Source organism: Lithobates pipiens, unplaced genomic scaffold, assembly GCF_037356315.1.
Source record: "Lithobates pipiens isolate NorthernLeopardFrog02 unplaced genomic scaffold, aLitPip1_a1.2 Scaffold_13, whole genome shotgun sequence".
NCBI lineage: Eukaryota > Metazoa > Chordata > Amphibia > Anura > Ranidae > Lithobates > Lithobates pipiens.
In genome coordinates, this window is record NW_027507718.1 from 124,753,439 (window position 1) to 124,772,353 (window position 18,915).

At 42.2% G+C, this 18,915-nt stretch overlaps 1 protein-coding gene across 3 annotated transcripts in view; it reads right to left on the reverse strand.

The window, feature by feature from the left end:
• Positions 1-18,915, reverse strand: part of CPAMD8 (C3 and PZP like alpha-2-macroglobulin domain containing 8) — a 356,744-nt gene that overhangs the window by 293,419 nt on the left and 44,410 nt on the right. For all 3 annotated transcript variants that reach the window (XM_077475516.1, XM_077475515.1, XM_077475514.1), the window contains exons 5-6: positions 16,537-16,589; positions 14,422-14,439 (exon numbers count right to left, since the gene is read on the reverse strand). In XM_077475516.1, the coding sequence (XP_077331642.1) occupies positions 14,422-14,439; positions 16,537-16,589 (71 nt within the window). The remainder of the gene's footprint in view (positions 1-14,421; positions 14,440-16,536; positions 16,590-18,915) is intronic.

Genomic DNA, 18,915 nt, shown 5'->3' on the forward strand with positions numbered 1-18,915 from the left:
GAAAGAATGTAAAATGGCCACCGGATCGGGTCTATTTATAAGTTAGGGGGAATGTCCAAGTGTCCATGTGCTGTAATGTCTCAATTGGCTGTCCTGTACCCCATGATGGATGTGTCATCATAGGTCAAAGTTCTTTTACACAGTAAACACGGAAGTCCGCTGGGCGAACGGCGGCAATAGTCCGCCGATCGAGCGGACGGCGAACAGCCGAAATTCGCCGCAAAAACAACCGCTGGGCGAACCGTTCGGCCATCCCTAGCCGCCAACTGTGAAATTTGCCACATCGAGATGATGGCCGAAAAAAGGAAACAAATATCTGACTTTCCTGAATATTTCCAAACAGTGGTTTCTGTAGTACAGAAAGCACTAAATTTAGATCCCACAGTGACATCAGAGGTCTGACTGGAGGAAATGAATAAGACCAAAAATTAAATTGAGAATTAGCAAATGAGAGGAGAAAGGTGGTTGAAAGAAGACCCATAATACCAACAGCTGACCTTTAATAACACTTAAGGCTACATGTGGGTCCAAACTGTGGCTCAATCGCTGGGTTTTACCGCCTTCCAACCTCACATGTGCATGAACCCTAATGCCCCGTACACACGAGAGGACTTATGTCCAACAGACTTCCGAAGGAGTTCCGCCGGAGTTCCGACAGACTTTTCGGCCGAACGGACTTGGCCACACACGATCACACTAAACTCCGACGGATTCGAACGTGATGACGTACGACCTGACTCGAATAAGGAAGTTCATAGCCAGTAGCCAATAGCTGCACTAGCGTCGGTTTTAGTCCGTCGGAGTAGCATACACACGAGCGGAGTTTTCGAAGGGGACCGGGTCCGGCGGAGTTCCTTCGGGAAAATTTGAAGCATGCTTCATTTCTAAAGTCCGTCAGACTTTGGCGAATCAAAAGTCCGTTGCAGCCCACACACGATCGGATAGTCTGACGGACTCGGTCCTTCGGACTTTGGATGTTGAAAAGTCCGCTCGTGTGTACGGGGCATTCACAGTGTCACCAGATTAGTTTAGGTAGAATCTTGTTCTGTGTTCTTCATTGCCACCACACTAGACCAGTGCAGCTAGCAATCGTTTTCCTGATCACCGCCACACAGTGTCAACAGACCAATGCGTGCCAGCAACAGTGTTTCTGACAACCACCAGACCAGTCACAGTGTCATCTGAACAGTGTAAGCTAGCAACAGTGTTCCTGATCACCGCTACACAAGTCCCAGTGTCATCAGCCTAGTGAAGCCAGCAATTGTGTTCCTGTTTAGCACCACACCAGTAGACTGTTGCCTCTGTCTGCCGCTTCTACTGACCCTTGCCTGTTTATTGATCATGTTTCTGTCTGCTGCTTGTACCCATTCTTTGCCTGTTTGCTGACTATGCCTCTGCCTGCCGCCTGGACTGACCCATCTGCATGTCTGACTGACTAGGCTCCTGCAAGACACCATTCCTAGTCATACACTGCAGATGACTACGCTCCTAGAACAACAGGCACTCTTTTGTTCTTCCTTTCTTCAGCCTCCTGTACTTTCTGGCCAGTGAACATGGCATTCCTGGGGCAGCTACGTACAAGTAGGCTAGGCTTGCTTGGCTTATATGAAATGGGACTGCTAAAGGTGACAATACACTAAGATATATTCCCTGACTGCTCGTATACATGCAGAGCTTATTACTAATGTTCATATAAATGAACAACTGGGTAGCAATGGCCATAACATGATTTAATTTAGGTTGGGTTAACACTTACACAAACTGGATGCGAGTTTCTCCGCATCCAATTTCCATGACAGGAGAGTGTGACCGGCTCTCAATGGAGCCAGTTCACACACCCCTGGGGCGGCCGCAGAGTGCACTGCAGAAGGGTGCTCTGCATCTTTGGCTCCGTTTCAGGTCCGAATTTAGGCAAAAACTCGGGCCGGACCCCTGTAACAAAGAACAGGAACGTGCAGACCCCCTGCTGAGAGCCACTCCACAAAAAGTGTGAACCCAGCTTTAATGTTAGCTGTAAGCAATAAACACATACAGGAAAGATTAAAACACTTAAAGGAGAAGTCCAGCCTGAGCTTGTTTGGCTGGGCTTTTCCTAAGGGTCACAGGAGTGCAACTTGTTTTGCACTCCTGTGACCCGTTTTAGGCAGAGCGGTCTGAAGTCCACGCTCTGCTGACATCACACAGATCAGTCCAGGCACTGTGTCATCCCGACTCTGGGAGTCTGAATCCGCCAGGTGCCTGGACTGATGGCCGTCCCTGCAAGCCGCTGAGATAGCTGCTCCCTGCCCCTCCACAGCTCAGCGCTCCAATGAGCGTGGAAGAGCAGAACAAGAGAGCTGCTGACTGACAGACAGACTGGGAGCTGAGAGAACCGAGCCATCAGCGGTGTTCGATCGCTTGGTTCTCAGTGCAGAGGCGGCAGGGGACAGATGCAGCATCGATCCTATGCTGCATCCACCTAGGTAAGTATGATTATGGGAATTTTTTTTTTTCCCATACTTCTATTTTAACTTTAAGAGAGCAAAATTTCCAAGGATGAGGGCTGCTCTCCAAGACCTCTCCAAGACTTAGACTGGGAGGGATTATTGGCATCGATGAACGCATTTCTTCAAAGCGATTGTATGTGAACACACTGCAAAGTATATTTCCACGAGCAAAACTTTTAAAAGGCTAAGATTAAAACCTACGTGGCTTACATTCAAAGTTAAAAAAGCTATAAATAATAAAATGGGATTTTTGTACTCACTGTAAAATCCTTTTCTCTGAAGTTCATTGACGGAAACAGCTCCTTTAATTCTTGACCTTAGGGTTATCACGCCACCTTCAGGAGAGGACTAAGCAGAACATGTAACACATGTAAAAACAGCAAGACTGCACAGCACCGCTCAGGGGGCGGTCCCTCTGGCTATAACCCCTCACCCTGCTTCCTGCAGCTCAGTTCGTCAAAAAGCAGTACAAACATAAATAGGAGGAGTGGGTGCTGTGTCCGTCAATGAACTTCAGAGAAAAGGATTTTACGGCGAGTATAAAAATCCCATTTTCTCTTTCGTTCATTGACGGACACAGCTCCTTTAATTCTTGACCTTAGGGATGTCCCCAAGCAGTGTCAAAAAACAAGGGGTGCAAAACATAACTTCACCCACAACAAAAGGAACACCTCAACAGAGGAGTTGCCATCTTAAATGACCGCTATCAAAACCAGCAGCCAACTTATGCATCAAAAGATGCGTTTACAACAAACTTGTAACTTAAAGAAAGTGTAAAGAGATAAAGTGCAGAAGTGCTGTAAATAAAAGCACTAAAATTACTAGGAGAGGCAAGTGCTGGTGATAGCCAGGCCTAAAACATAGAATAAAGTGCAGATGTCACAAAATATCCAATATGTAGAACGATCGTAAACGACGATAAACAAAAATATTAATAATAGTAAAATATTGATAATAGCAACAATAAAGATAAATTCCAGTAGCATACAAAGTGATGAATAATGATAAATCCTTATTATGGGTGAATAAAATATATCAAAGTGTCCGTGAAAAGTTCCTTATAAATAAGGTGCAGCTTGTAAACTTGTAAACACAAAGACTTGTAAACACAAAGATAAAGTGCTAGTGCTGGTGATAAAATTCTGCAATGTGATGCTGGTGCTGGGTGGTTTCTTTATCCTCCGTGCTGTTTAGTGTATGGATGTCCCCTTACCTTATTGCTGTAAGATAACAGCGTGTGAATACGTGCCTTTGAGATCCCTGGTGGTCGTCTTATTGTGGCGTCTCCGGCTCTGCTGGTAAGTGTGTCCTGCTTACAGTCATCGTTAGCGTCCCCCTTTTTAAAACCCTGGAGGTGTCTGGAGCGGATGAGCCTCACCAGTGGACCATGGGTAAAGAGTAGGAACAGGAGGGATGCCCAATAGTGTAGTATGTTTAAATGAATTTATTGAATAACAATAAAAAAGGACAGGTAATCACATTAACATGAATCATAAATGGCAATGTAAAAACGAGCAGCGAGCTCAATCATGTCACTTCCGGTGTCTCAGTCCCAATGCGTGTTCGTCATCATCACGTGATTTCATCAGGGGATGACTAGAGACCTGGGAAGTGTCCTTATATGTGTGTATTAATTAATCTATCTAGCGGCCATTTTCCTGAAGCTCCCGTCGCCAGAAGTCGAACAGCGGCCATCTTTGAATCATTCTCTTCGCTGGAAATAGATCAGCAGCCATCTTTTTGGATGTGTGTGTAGCCAGAACTGATGTAAACATCCGTCCAGTGGCCATTTTTTGATAACTCACATGGACAGAAATACCTCGGCGGCCATTTTCTTGTGGAAACAAACGACCACATTATAACCAAGGGGAAATGTAAATCGAAAGTGAAAAAACTAAGTGAATGAATAAAACTGTGTGCAATGTGACTGCACATTAATACGCATACTGACAAAAAACATCCAAGGAGCCAGTCAAATGTAGGTCTGCTGGACAATATTGCTAAAGAAGGAATACGCACTAATCTTCAGTGGTGTACTGGTCGGTGCTCAATTAAAAGAAACACATTAAAAAATATGTAAAATAAATGTATATATATATATATATATATATATATATATATATATATATATATACATATATATATATATATATATATATATATATACACGCATATACAGCGAAAAAGACGTTAATTAAAATCATGATATTAACGAGGTATATAGAGGAGTGCAGAGATAATCCATAGAGATATGAAAATATATAAAGGTATAAAAATATAAATATAAAAGAAGGCGACTCAGAGGGCTGAGATGGATGAGAGAAAAAAGATAACAGCAAAAAGATAATACAATATTGACCGGAGTTAAGAATCGCTGATGAAACAGTTGAGATCAAATTCTATGTTAAGGCCCTGAGGTGCAAAAGTATCTAAAGTGAAGATCCACTTTGATTCAAGTTGGCTCAGAGTCCTCACTTTATGCCAACTCTATTTCCTGCGACCAGAATGATTCAAAGATGGCCGCAGTTCGACTTCGGGTGACCGAAGCTTCGGGAAAGTGGCCGCCATATAGATTAATTAATACACACATAGGACACTTCCCAGGTCTCTAGTCATCCCCTGATGAAGTCACGTTATCGTGACGAACATGCGTCATGACTGAGACACCGGAAGTGACGTGATCGAGCTCGCTGCTCGTTTTTACATTGCCATTTATGATTCATGTTAATGTGAGTACCTGTCCTTTTTTATTGTTATTGAATAAATTCATTTAAACATACTACACTGTTGGGCATCCTTATGTTCCTACTCTTTACCCATGGTCCACTGGTGAGGGTCATCTGCTCCAGGCACCTCCAGGGTTTTAAAAAGGGGGGCGCTAACGCTGACTGTAAGCAGGACACACTTACCAGCAGAGCCGGAGACGCCACGATAAGACGACCACCAGGGATCTCAAAGGCACATATTCACACGCTGTTACCATACAGCAGTAAGGTAAGGGGAGATCCATACACTAAACAGCATGGAGGATAAAGATGCCACCCAGCACCAGCATCACATTGCAAAATTTTATCACCGAAACTAGCACTTTATCTTTGTGTTTACAAGTCACCATATATGCTGCACCTTATTTATAAGAAGGAACTTTTCACGGACACTTTGATATATTTTATTCACCCATAATAAGGATTTATCATTATTAATCACTTTGTATGCTACTGGAATTTATCTTTATTGTTGCTATTATCAATATTTTACTATTATTAATATTTCGTTTATCTTCGTTTACTATCGTTCTACATATTGGATATTTTGTGACATCTGCACTTTATTCTATGTTTTAGGTCTGGCTATCACCAGCACTTGCCTCTTATAGTAATTTTTGTGCTTTTATTTACAGCACTTCTGCACTTTATCTCTTACGTACAGCGCACCACTACTCTTTATTCTATATATTTTTTTTTGGGGTTCAGACATTTCCCTCAGTGTGTGCAGTAGTACTTGTTCTATATTCACTTGAGTTGGCGCAGGAATACTTTCTTTTATGATAATGGAGATTTTTGACATTTTGACAAGATCTCCTTCTGTAAGACTCGAGTGTGAAATTGAAAGTACAGTACCGCCTCGAATGTGGCTACCATGAGGCACAGAAATCGCATGCAGAAGCTCAGTGATGACCACCTGCAGTTCACCAACTTCACTGCAGCTTGAACAGTCTGCAGCTTGTCTAAAGGGAGAAAAACTCTTGCTTCTGAGGAGTCCAACAGTAAGCTCAGATACTCCAGGCGTTGAGTCGGCACTAACACAGACTTCTTTAGGTTCAGCACCCAACCAAACTCCCGGAGAGTCTGCATGGTGATCGCTACATCCTCCCTTAATTCTGAGGCGGAAGCTGCTCTCAGAAGAAGGTCGTCTAAGTAACCCACGATTGCGATCCCACGTTGCCTTAACAGCGCCAGAATTGGAGCTAAAACTTTGGTAAAGACTCAGGATGCTGATGCCAGGCCAAAAGGGAGAGCCACACACTGGTAGTGCTCTTCCCTGACTGCAAATTGCAGAAACCTCTGATGCCTGAGGCATATGGGTACATGTAAGTGGGGAGGCACAGTGGTGTAGTGGGCAGCACTCTCGCCTAGCAGTAAAAAGGGTCGGTGGTTCGAACCGAACCATGACACTACCTGCCTGGAGTTTGCATGCTCTCCCTGTGCCTGCATTGGTTTCCTCCGGGTACCCCGGTTTCCTCTCACACTCCAAAGACATGCTGGTAGGTTAATTGGCTTCTTTTCAAAATTGGCCCTAGTATATGAATGCGAGTTGGGGACCTTGGATTGTGGGCTCCTTGAGGGTAGGGTGGTCCGCATCACAGATAAACTTAAGGCCATGCACCAACTGGTCTGCCAGCTCTACACAGACCAGGGGAGACTGTTGCTTCTCCAATTTATGGTGCAGCAACTTTGCCCATTCTGTAAGCATCTGCGACACCAAGGCCATGGCCAGCACAGGTCGTAACGCTGACCCCACTACCATAAACATGGATCGGGCCACTGCCTCGGTCCTCCTGTCGGCAGGGTCATTGAAGGCAGGAGTCCCCTCTACTGGAATCTTGGTTACTTTATTTAACCTGGATACTGGGGGGGGGGGGGGTCAACGACCGGAGGAGATATCCATTTTTTCAGGAGGCTCTCCTCAAAGGGGAAACGCGCCGACATTCTTCTTGGGACTAAAAAGGCCCAATGCGGACTTCCCCATTCAATGTAGATTAACTTATAAAAATAAGTCAAATACAGAAACACCATAGGCGTGCGGGCTGGTTTGCTGGACCCAAAAGCAGAGGTTCCTGCTGCATCCTGTATCTTCAGGGTACCCTGCACCGCAGTGATAAGTGCTCCTACTAGTGCTTTTTCCTGCACTAACCCGGACACAGAGTCGTTCTCACTGTCCGAACGGTCCTGGTCCACATCCTCTGACACGTCAGAACAGGGGCCGCCAAGTCTGAATCGGATCTCTCCCCAGAAGATGGAGGGGGGGCAGGGGGGCGTTTTTTACCCTCCTTGTACCCACACACCACTTCCACCCTGGCAACAAAGGTCCCCAGGACCGCCGACAAAGTGTCCATAGACACCGCATTTTTGCAGGTGAGCCGGTTGCAATAGCAGGGATGTCTGGGGAAGAAGCGCCAGCTTCTGACGCCATGCTGACCCTCACTCGCCTGCCACAACTTAGGGACTTAAGGCAAGGTACAAAAATCCCACCCTCCTAGAAGCTCACAACTGAGGGGCCCCTCTGCAGGACTCCCCACCCTGACCGAGTGCTGTGCTGCCGCTGACCGCTCTGCGCTGTTTCAGTCACAAAGTGCTCAGAGTGAAAACCGCGCTGTTCTGAGGTACACAGACCCAGCACTAGAGGTAAAAATGCACTGAGGCTACAAGAAAATGGCCGCTGGCCATCCTTAACACAAAAATCACCAGGAAAATGGTCACCGAACCGTCAAGAAAATGGCTGACAGCCCATACACTGCATAAGACTACAGGAAAATGGCAGCGGCCTCAGCAAAATGGCTTATGTGGTGGCCTCTCCTGAGGTAAATTTACTCAGGCACCTCACAGCACAGAAAAAAGAGACAGAAAAGTAAAAACGGACCCTAACAGCAAGCATAGCCTCCCGCCAAAGCCCGGAGCCTAGGTACAAACACCGCACCTCCTGCCCAGTCACACAATGGCCCCAGCAGGGGGAGGAGGGAATGAGGGACAGGGAGAGAGGAAATGGAGAGTGAGAGACCCCTAGTTGACCTCACAGGGAATGCCCAGCTGCTCTAACCTGCCGAGGCAGGGAGAGCCGTCCTTATCCTTCCTGTTGGGATTGCTGGATGCATTCCATCACAGACCCATCACCTGAGCAGTACGGGGTGGCTGTTGGCCACGGCACACTGTGACACGGACAGCAGTAGCCCGGTCATATGTGTGCCCCAGAGCATATAGCTCACCGGCCGCCCCTAGAGCAGAAGGAGCATGTCGTGGCTGACCAAGCGCGTAGCTAGGGTCTGCTCACGCTCGGTGGCCAGACCGGGGAGACTACAAGGATCTATATTATCTAGCCTGTCACCCAGCCGGCTGTTGATTGTAGATCACAGGATCAAAAATTGTAGGAAAAATTGTAAAAATCCCAGGACCGATGATCCCCTCGGGGAGCCAACGCCTTCTCTACACTAGGCAGAAAAAAACTGAGCTGCAGGAAGCAGGGTGAGGGGTTATAGCCAGAGGGACTGCCCCCTGGTGCGGTGCTGTGCAGTCTTTCTGTTTTTACATGTGTTACATGTTCTGCCTAGTCCTTTCCTGAAGGCGGTGTGATAACCCTAAGGTCAAGAATTAAAGGAGCTGTGTCCGTCAATGAACGAAAGAGAAAAGAGCTTTTAAAAAATATGAAAATGAAGGAACACTATCATCGTTTAAATGTTACAAAGAATATAACAGAATATGGTAAAAGGAAATAAAAGATGCAAAAATGCAAAAGGAACAACAGATTGCAAAAGACAGAAGGATAAATCCCAAAAATTCTTCAAATATAATAATAGTAAAAAGGTCAGGTCTGAGCATGTAGGCCCTTTACAAAATAATCTGAAGTGGGTGACTGGGGAGAAAGACAAGGCATATTTATTAAATACCTTCTTTAGCTCTATACAAAGGAGCATGGGGGAGTTCATGTCCATAATGGGGATGATATTGACACAGCCCCAAATGAACCACTATAGCTCAAAATTGATATGGTCCAGAAATATTTAGGTGAATAAAGCACCATACACCCACAGATTCTACAAGAATTAAGCTCTGTCATTTCAAAGCCATTGTTTCTAATTTTTAGGGACTCTTTATTAACTGAAATAGTACCACTAGATTAGTGTAGGGCCAATGTGGTGTCCATATTTAAAAAGGGATCAAATTCTTTACCAAGTAATTATAGACCTATTAGTTTAACTTCTATAGTTGAGAAGATACTGGAGAGTTTTAAAAAAAGTCCGCATAGATGAGTTCTTGCTGAAAACAAAAATGTTCTAAGTAACAGACAGCATGGATTAATGAAAGACAGAAGTTGTCAGACCAATCTGATTGCTTTTTATGAGGAGGTGAGCAAAACCTTGGATAAAGGAATGGCTGTGGACATAGTATATTTAGATTTTGAAAAGCGTTTGACACAGTTCCCCACACATGGCTGATGTGCAAGGTAAACTCTACAGGCTTGGAAAAATCAGTTTGTAAATGGATAGAAAACTAGCTAAAAGACCAGATTCAGAGAGTAGTGGGTAATGATTCATACTCTGAATTGTCTAAGGTTATCAGTGGTGTTCCCCAAGGTTCAGTGTTGGGATACTTACTTTTAAATATATTTATAAATGATATAGGATCTGGATTGAAAAGTACCATTTCAGTGTTTGCTGATGACACCAAGCTATACAGTGGAATAACGTTCTTACAGGATGTCTCCAGTTTACCAACTGACCGCCATTCACTATTTCATTGGGCAACTGTGTGGCAAATGAGGTTAAATGTTGATAAATGTGAAGTTGTGCACTTGGGGGCTAGAAACATACATGCATCACACCTACTAGGAGGAGAACAACTGAGGATGTCAATGGTGGATAAGGATCTGGGTGTTCTGGTAGATCATAAGTTTAATAATAGCATGCAATGCCAAGCTGCAGTTTCCAAAGCAAGCAAAATCCTTTCTTGTATTAACCACTACAATACAGGGCACTTTCACCCCCTTCCTTCCCAGCCCAATTTTCAGCTTTCATCGCTCTCGCAATTTCAATGACAATTGCACGGTCATGCTACGCTGTACCCAGATTAAATTGTTATTTTGTTTGCACAAATAGAGCTTTATTTTGGTGTTATTTATTAACGACTCAGTTTTTTATTTTTTGTGATATAAGCGAAAAAAGAGCGGAAATTTGGAAAAAAAACTATATTTTCTTCTTTCTATTTTAAAAGAAATCCAATAAAATCGAATTTTGTCATAAATTTAAGCCAAAATGTATTCTGCTACATGTCTTTGGTAAAAAAAATTTGGTTAAGTGTATAATAATTGGTTTGTGTGATCACGGGCATATGTACGCAAATCATCATGTACATATGTGTGCAGGTGATCACGGACATATGTGTACAGTCAAATCGTTGGGACATGTGATTTTAGTGGGACATATGTGGTGGTCATGTTTTTATTATTAGGGACATGTGTTTTTATTATTTGGGGACATGTATGTTTTGGGGACATGTGTGTTTTGGGGACATGTGTGTTTACACTGTGTGGTGTGTTGTGTGTTTACACTAGACTGGTGATCAGTGAGTAAAAAGCTGTAAAAAACAGCTCATACTCACTGATCATCAGCCGGCTGCAGCGATCTGCTCTCCTCTCCTCAGCGATGACTTCTGCATGAGGAGAGGAGGAGCCGATTGCCTAGAAACCGGCTGTTTGTTTACATCAAATGACGGCCGTGATTGGACACGGCCGTCATTTGATCAGGAGGGCCAATCACAGAGCCCTCCTGCCGATCCGAGATGTGCCGTGTCCGGGTGACACGGGCGCATCAGGATCGCACCGCTGCACGGGCACGTGCGCGCGTGATCCCCCTACTTCTGATGGACGTTTAGGAACGTCCACTCAGAAGTAGAGAGCTCCCACCCGGCCGTATATGTACATTGGCCGGGTGGGAAGTAGTTAAGAGAGGTATGTACTCCAGAGAGAGAGAGAGAGATATCATTTTGCACCTGTACAAATTATTAGTGAGATCTCACCTGGAATATGCATTTCAGTTTTGTGATATTGGGGAACTGGAGAGTGCAGAGAAGAACAACCAAGCTGATAAGAGGCCTGGAGGAGCTCAGCTATGAGGAACGATTAGAGGAACTGAATGTATTCACTCTTGATAAGAGGAGATTAAAGGGGATGTGATCAACATGTACAAATATATAAGGGGTCCATATAGTGAACTTAGTGTCGAGTTATTCACTTTACAGTCAACAAAGAGGACAAGGGGGCACTCTTTACATCTAGAGGAAAAGAGATTTCATCTCCAAATACGGAAAGGTCTCTTCACAGTAAGAGCTGTGAAAATGTGGAATAGACTCCTTCAAGAGCTTGTTCTGGCCAGCTCAGTAGATTGTTTTAAGAAAGACCTGGATTATTTCCTAGATACACATAATATAAAGGGATACTAATAATTATAGGAAAAGCTGATCCAGGGAATATCCAATTGCCTCTTGGGGGATCAGAAAGGAATTTTTCATCTGCTGGAGCAAATTGGATCATGCTTTATTGGGGGGGGGGGTTTGACTTCCTCTATATCCTATATATATTGCACATCTGTGGGGTATACTTGAATGGAAGGGGGAGGAGCGCAAGGTCTTTAATATCCACCAGCTCGGTGATGTCGTCATGGAAGGGTGGAAGAGGACAACCTGTGAAGCTTTGGTGAACTTCATGCCCAAGAGGGTTAAGGCAATGCTGGAAAATAACAGTGGCCACATAAAATATTGAGACTTTGGGCCCAATTTGGACATTTTCACTTAGGGGTGTACTCGCTTTTGTTTCCAGCGGTTTAGACATTAATGGCTGTTTGTTGAGCTATTTTGAGGGGACAGCAAATTTACACTGTAATACAAGCTGTACACTCACTACTTTACATTGTAGCAAAGTGTCATTTCTTCAGTGTTGTCACATGAAAAGATATAATAAAATATTTACAAAAATGTGAGGGGTGTACTCACTTTTGTGAGATATTGGTACTACTTTACAGTAGATTGTTTTTTATACAATTGGTTAATTTTTGTGATACACAAGATATGATGTCCGGTACATAATCAGTCCAAACAGGGAAAAAATCTCACACATTTGGTATCCCCATACTTGGAGGAGTAGCAGAATATGTTTTGGGGTGTAATTCTAAGTATGCCTATGCTGTGAGTTAGAAATATTTTATTAACTGACAACTTTGTGTAAAAAAAAAAAAAAAAAAATATTAATTTTCTTTCCTGCATTTTCCAAAAACTTGTGGCAAAAAATTACATTTTTAACAGACTCACTATGCCTTTCAGAAAAAAACCCTGGGGTGATTGCTTTCCAAAATGTGGTCATTTTGTGGGTGTTTATCCTGTCCTGGCACTTCAGGGATTTAAAAAATATGACAGGTAGTGAGGAAATAAGATGAGTAATTTATGCTCCTTAAAAGCCCAAAGTTGCTGATTGGATTTTGGGCCCCTTTGCGCACATAGGCTGTGAAAAAGTCTCATATATGTGGTATCCTCATACTCTGGATGCATAGCAGAATGTGTTTTTGGATGTAATTGTAAGTATGGCCATGCTGTGTGTGGAAAATAACTGTATTATAATAACTGTAATAATTGTTAAATTGACAGCTTTGTGAAAAAAATATTATTTTATTTCCTAATTTAAAAAAAGATTGTGACAAAAATGTACAACTTAAAAAATCTCAACATTCTTCTTATTAAATACCTTGGCATGTCTACTTTCTAAAAAGGGGTAATTTGAGGGGTGTTTGTACTGTCCTGGCATTTCAGGGCCCCAAGAAATTAGATATACATCAGGACTGATCGATTTATCGATTTTCAAATATATTTATATACGCTATATATATATATATATATATATATATATATATATATATATATATATATATATTAGGGATTGGTGTGGCCGATATTCACTTTTTTAAAAGTATCGGTATTGGTCACAAATCTGACCAATACCCGGGTGATGCCTCCCGTCGCTCGCCCAGGCTCTCCTGTCCCACCAGGAGGCAGAGCAACTAGCTGGCACATCCGCTGGCTGGCCGAAGACCCCAACAAAGCCAATGCTTATCGGATCTTGGGTCTTGGATCTAGTAACCCAGGAGCAATGTCATGACATCACTTCCCAGGTTACTGGCATCTTAAAGGTACCAGTTTTAACAAATAAAGTATTCAAAAATGCTGATCTTGAGGCAGAGGAGGGATTTCGGGTCTTATAGACCCCTGATCCCTCCATAAAGAGTACCTGTCACTTCCTATTACTGTCACAAGGGATAACTACATTTCTTGTGACAGCAATAACAGGATAAAAAAATATATTTATATATAAAGGGACAGGGTAATTTATTTTTTTTATGTACAGACTATCGGCACATAATATCGACACATAAAATCAGCTTATCAGCCTGAGAGGTGGCTGAAATATCGGTATGATATCGGCACCGAAAAAACAATATCGGTTGATCCCTAATATATACCATAGTTTGTAGACTTTATAGCAGGGATATTCAATTAGCGGACCTCCAGCTGTTGCAAAACTACAAGTCCCATCGTGCCTCTGCCTCTGGGTGTCATGCTTGTGGCTGTCAGAGTCTTGCTATGCCTCATGGGACTTGTAGTTCTGCAACTGCTGGAGGTCCGCTAATTCCATATCCCTGCTCTATAGCATTCACACAGACTAAAAATAGTATATACTGATTTGGGTTATTTTTACTGTAGAAACGTGGCAGAATACATTTTGGTTTAAATTTATGAAGTAGGATTATTTTTAATTTTTTTTAACAGAGATGATGAAGTAGGATTATTTATTTGCAAAAGTTTGAAACAAAAACTAAGGAAACCTTTTTTTTTTTCAAAATGTTCCTTTTCATAGACAAAAATAAAAAATTCAGTGGTGATTAAATACCATGAAAAGAAAGCTTGTCTATTTCAAAAACATCAAATAAAATGAATTTGAGTACAGTGTTGCATGACTGAGTAATTGTTATTCAAAGTGTGAAAGTGCTTTTGCTGAAATTTGCAAAATTGGCCTGGCCAGAAAGGAGGGTGAAAGAGCTTGGTCTTGAAGTTGTTAATGAACAGAAGAGATATAATGTGTTACTTCTGTGTGGATATTAAAAAACATACTTACTTACCATGACATATGCATTAACCTGCAAATACAAGAACATTAACAAAATAAGAAAACTATATAACATAAAATGTTCTAAATGCATTTCTATAGTACAGTATATATTATTAATATTTTTACAAAGATCCTTCCTTTAAAATGTATAAATAATGACAAAATATCAGTGAGGGCTTGTTCACAACTGCAATTGTTTATATAAAATGTGCATCACGACTTATGATATGAAACGACCCTAAGGCTCCATTCAAATTAGCTTGTCTCCAAAGTCACACGATTTCCAGTGTGACTTTGGAGCGTGACTTTGATGTGACTTTTGGTGTGATTTTGATTTGACTTTACACTCTCTGGATCAAAGTAGCATCAAAAGTCAAACCAAAGTAGTGCACGCAACTCATATGAGTGCCATTGAAAATAATGGGCTGCGATTTGTTTTGACGTCCAAACTCGCATGACAAGTCACACAAGTGTGAATGAAGCCTTAGAATAAATGCTATTTTTTATTATTATAAATCAGATTGAGTAACTAAGGCTGTAAACACATAGCCATTGCTTAATCTCACTTTATAGCAAACATTTATAAAGCATTTAAGGAGCTTTAAGCTAATTTCTTGAAGTTCCTAAAGCACTCCTCAAGTTTAGTGTGGGAGTCCTAAATACAGAGCCTAATGGTAGTGTGTGCAGTAGTTTTAAAAAACTTTAGTAAGCCTCAAGCAGTGTTGAAGCTTGTTAAAGTGGCCTCAGGCTCCAAGCCTTTTTTCATGCTTTTTGCAGGACATTTTTTTAACATGAGTTCCTATGGAACACTTTCACATTAATGCATTTTGTGCCTTTTTGGAAAGGGTCAGGGACTTTTTTAAACACGATATACTTCAATGGAGAAGCTGCAAAAAAGCACGTAGTGTGTTTTTACCGCAGTTTACCACCACAATTTGCATTTCGCATTTCCTAAGCTGCCAAACAACAAATTTGTAAAAAAAAAAAAAAAATACGCAAATCGTGATAAAAACGGTTAAAAAACGCAAAAAGCAATGCAGAAATGCTCAAAAGCAACATGCATAGATGTGAATCAAGCCTAAAGCATGAATAAATCAAGAAAGGGTGTCATGAATAGAGCAGATATTCCTCTCGTGAAAAGTTAATTTGTCAATAGGTTGCTAATGAAGTCTTTGCCAACAAGAAAAAAAAAAAAGCCAGGCAAATGACTAGTCACCGGTATTGCCCTTAGGCTCTCTGTAGCCAGTCTTACCATGCCTTGTTCTGCACTGTATCTCTGGGAAGGCAGCCATTCTAGTAGAGGCAGACCTTTGCTTCCTCATGCAGAGCTTCCAGGAAGGAGAACAGCGAACAATTAGTCAACTAGAGAACAGTGAACAACTTTGGAGTGATGTCAACACTAGTGACATCGCTCCAAATCTCCAAAGACTAGCAGTCACAGACAGCAGTGCCTTGAATCTCACACTGCAGTGATACAGCTACGAGGCTGCCGGAAACAGGAGTGCCTAGGAACACTCACATGCCAGGAAATACACTGCTATTTTTCAGGAGGGATTCCAGTCAAAAAGGTAAATTTTCAGACAAGAAGAGGTTTTCCCTATAACAAATTAAATCTTCACTTTTTTAGGTGAACTTTATAGTGTATATAGTTTAGGGTGGAGTGGAGAAGGAGGAGAACCCCTGCCAGGTTTTACTGCTGTCCACAACTCTGTTAATAAGCGTCCCCCTCCCTTTCTGTACTAAAGACGTCAAGTTTCATTAGTCAGAAAAAGGTGGTAATCCCCCATCTTTAGTTACGTATGGGATGTCTAGAACCTCTGTCCGCTTTTTATTGTTGTCCGATTCTGTGCTGCAGATTTCCCATCACTTCCTGTGTACTAAAAAGTGTCACCAGAACAGGAAGGGAGAGGAAATCTCTTTAATGGGGCTCTGGACATCAGTAAAACTTGACAGGGGTTTTTAACCTTCCTCACTCACAGAAAGCAAAACCAGTTAGATTTTGACATCCATTTTCAAACCTGATTCGCCAAAAAAAAAAATCTGGTATCCGATTCATTCCTAGAAACAAGAATCAATGTTTTTCTCTTGTTTTCAAAAAGCAGGCCCTTTGCGTCTATTACCTTACCTTTTCACTTGCAGGTCGTAGATTCGGTGTCACCATATACATATTGATCATCACTAAAAAGAGAAATGTCAGAGACAAAGGGTAGTGAAATTTGATTCAAAGATGCAAATCTCCTGCTCAAATTCACAAATCAATAAATGTACAGTTGATCTCCAGCCAAAACATTTTTCTAGTCTTGGATAGATTAGGAAAGGGTTACCTGAAGGGTATATACCTGGACTGGGGGAATCAGTCACTTGCGCTGTATGGTTCTCTGTAACAAAGAACCATATACCTTCGGTAAGCGGCAGTAATATCTGTGGTGGAGGTCGTGCACTATTCACAATAATTTTGGATGGTTTGCTGTCACTGTATCACCGTGGAGTTATTGAAAACAATCTTTTCTTCTTTTTCAACTAAAGACTCTATATGGACATTATAATATTGTTTATAATTATGTTTCACTAATTTAATTTATTAAGCTAAATTAATTTATTGTAAAAAAATTTTTTATTACACACACAGTTTGATTGGCTGGTTAGTGGTTATAAAATCAATTAACTACTATCTATGTTGCTTCTATTAGCAATAGGGATTTGTACTTGCTATCTTCATTGATTTTTTTATTGTACATCCTCACACAACTTAATTTTCTTTCTGTATAGGATTGATAAAATATCCTTCTTAGTTATTCACATTGGTATAACTTTGCTTACATTTTTTTTTAGCGCAACCCACCTTTTATTTCTTTAAAGTCAAATTGCACTAGGCTGGCTCGAATGAAAATATAAATCACGCACAATGCATTGCTAAAAATATGTTTTATTGCAAGAGGTATACGTATAACGTACACGTATAAGTGCCATCTGTCATCAGTGCCCCGTATTAGTGCCATCTGTCATCAGTGCCATATCAGTGTCACGTGTCATCAGTGCCCTGTATTAGTGCCATCTGTCATCAGTGTCACGTGTCATCAGTGCCACATATTAGTGCCATCTGTCATCAGTGCCACGTATCAGTGACACGTGCCATCTGTTATCAGTGCCACGTGTCATCAATGCCACGTATCAGTGCCATCTGTCATCAGTGTCACGTGTTATTGGTACCACATATTAGTGCCATCTATCATCAGTGCCATGTATTAGTGACATCTGTCATCAGTGCCATATCAGTGTCACGTGTCATCAGTGCCCCATATTAGTGCCATCTGTCATCAGTGCCATATCAGCGTCACGTGTCAGTGCCACGTATCAGTGGCATTTGTCATCAATGCCACCTGTCAGTGTCACGTGCCATCTGTTATCAGTGTCACGTGTCATCAATGCCACGTATCAGTGCATCTGTCATCAGTGTCACGTGTCATCAGTACCACGTATTAGTGCCATCTGTCATCGGTGCCACGTATTAGTGCCACGTGTCAGTGCCAAGTATAAGTGCCATCTGTCATCAGTGCCCCGTATTAGTGGCATCTGTCATCAGTGTCATGTGTCATCAGTGCCACGTATCAGTGCCACATCGTTGTCACGTGTCATTGTCCTGGTGCTCAAGGGCTTTCAAAAGTGTAATAGTTAGTCAACAATTTAGATGTGTAATTTATGCTCCTAGAACATGTGACAGTGCTCCCTGCATGTTGGGCCTCTCTATGTGGCCAGGCTGTGAAAAAGTCCCACACATGTGGTATTGTAATTCTCAGGAGGTGTAGCAGAATTTATTTTGGGGTGTCATTTGTAGTATACACATGCCATGTGAGAGGAATGACCAATTACAATGACAATTTTGTGGGGAAAAAATCTTTATCCGGCTCTTGGGACACTATTCCTCTCACTGACGCCAACAATGAGTCACCATTCCTTCCTTTGACACCAACAATAGGGCATGATTCCTCCCATTGACAAATTTGTGCAATAAATATTCTCGAGAAAATGAAAAAAAGTTGTGGGTGTTTTTTCATTTAAAAGTTGGGGGGGGGGGGGGGGGTGCCAGGTGTAGGATCCGCCCCGGGTGCCAAACGCTCTAGGTACGCCCCTGATACAGTTCCCCATAAATGTGTACTGTACAAAGTAAGGCCCGTTAGCATGGACCATAGAGTGATTGTACCTGGATTGAAAATTGGCTACAGGGGCGAGTTCAGAGGGTAGTGATCAAAGGGGAGTACTCGAAATGGTCAGAGGCGGAAAGTGGGGTGCCTCAGGGTTCTGTGCTGGGACCAATCCTATTTAATTTATTCATAAATGACCTGGAGGATAGAATAAACAGCTCAATCTCAGTATTTATGGATGATACTAAGCTAAGCAGGGCAATAACTTCTCCACAGGATGTGGAAACCTTGCAAGAAGATCTGAACAAATTAATGGGGTGGGCAACTACATGGCAAATTAGGTTTAATGTTGAAAAATGTAA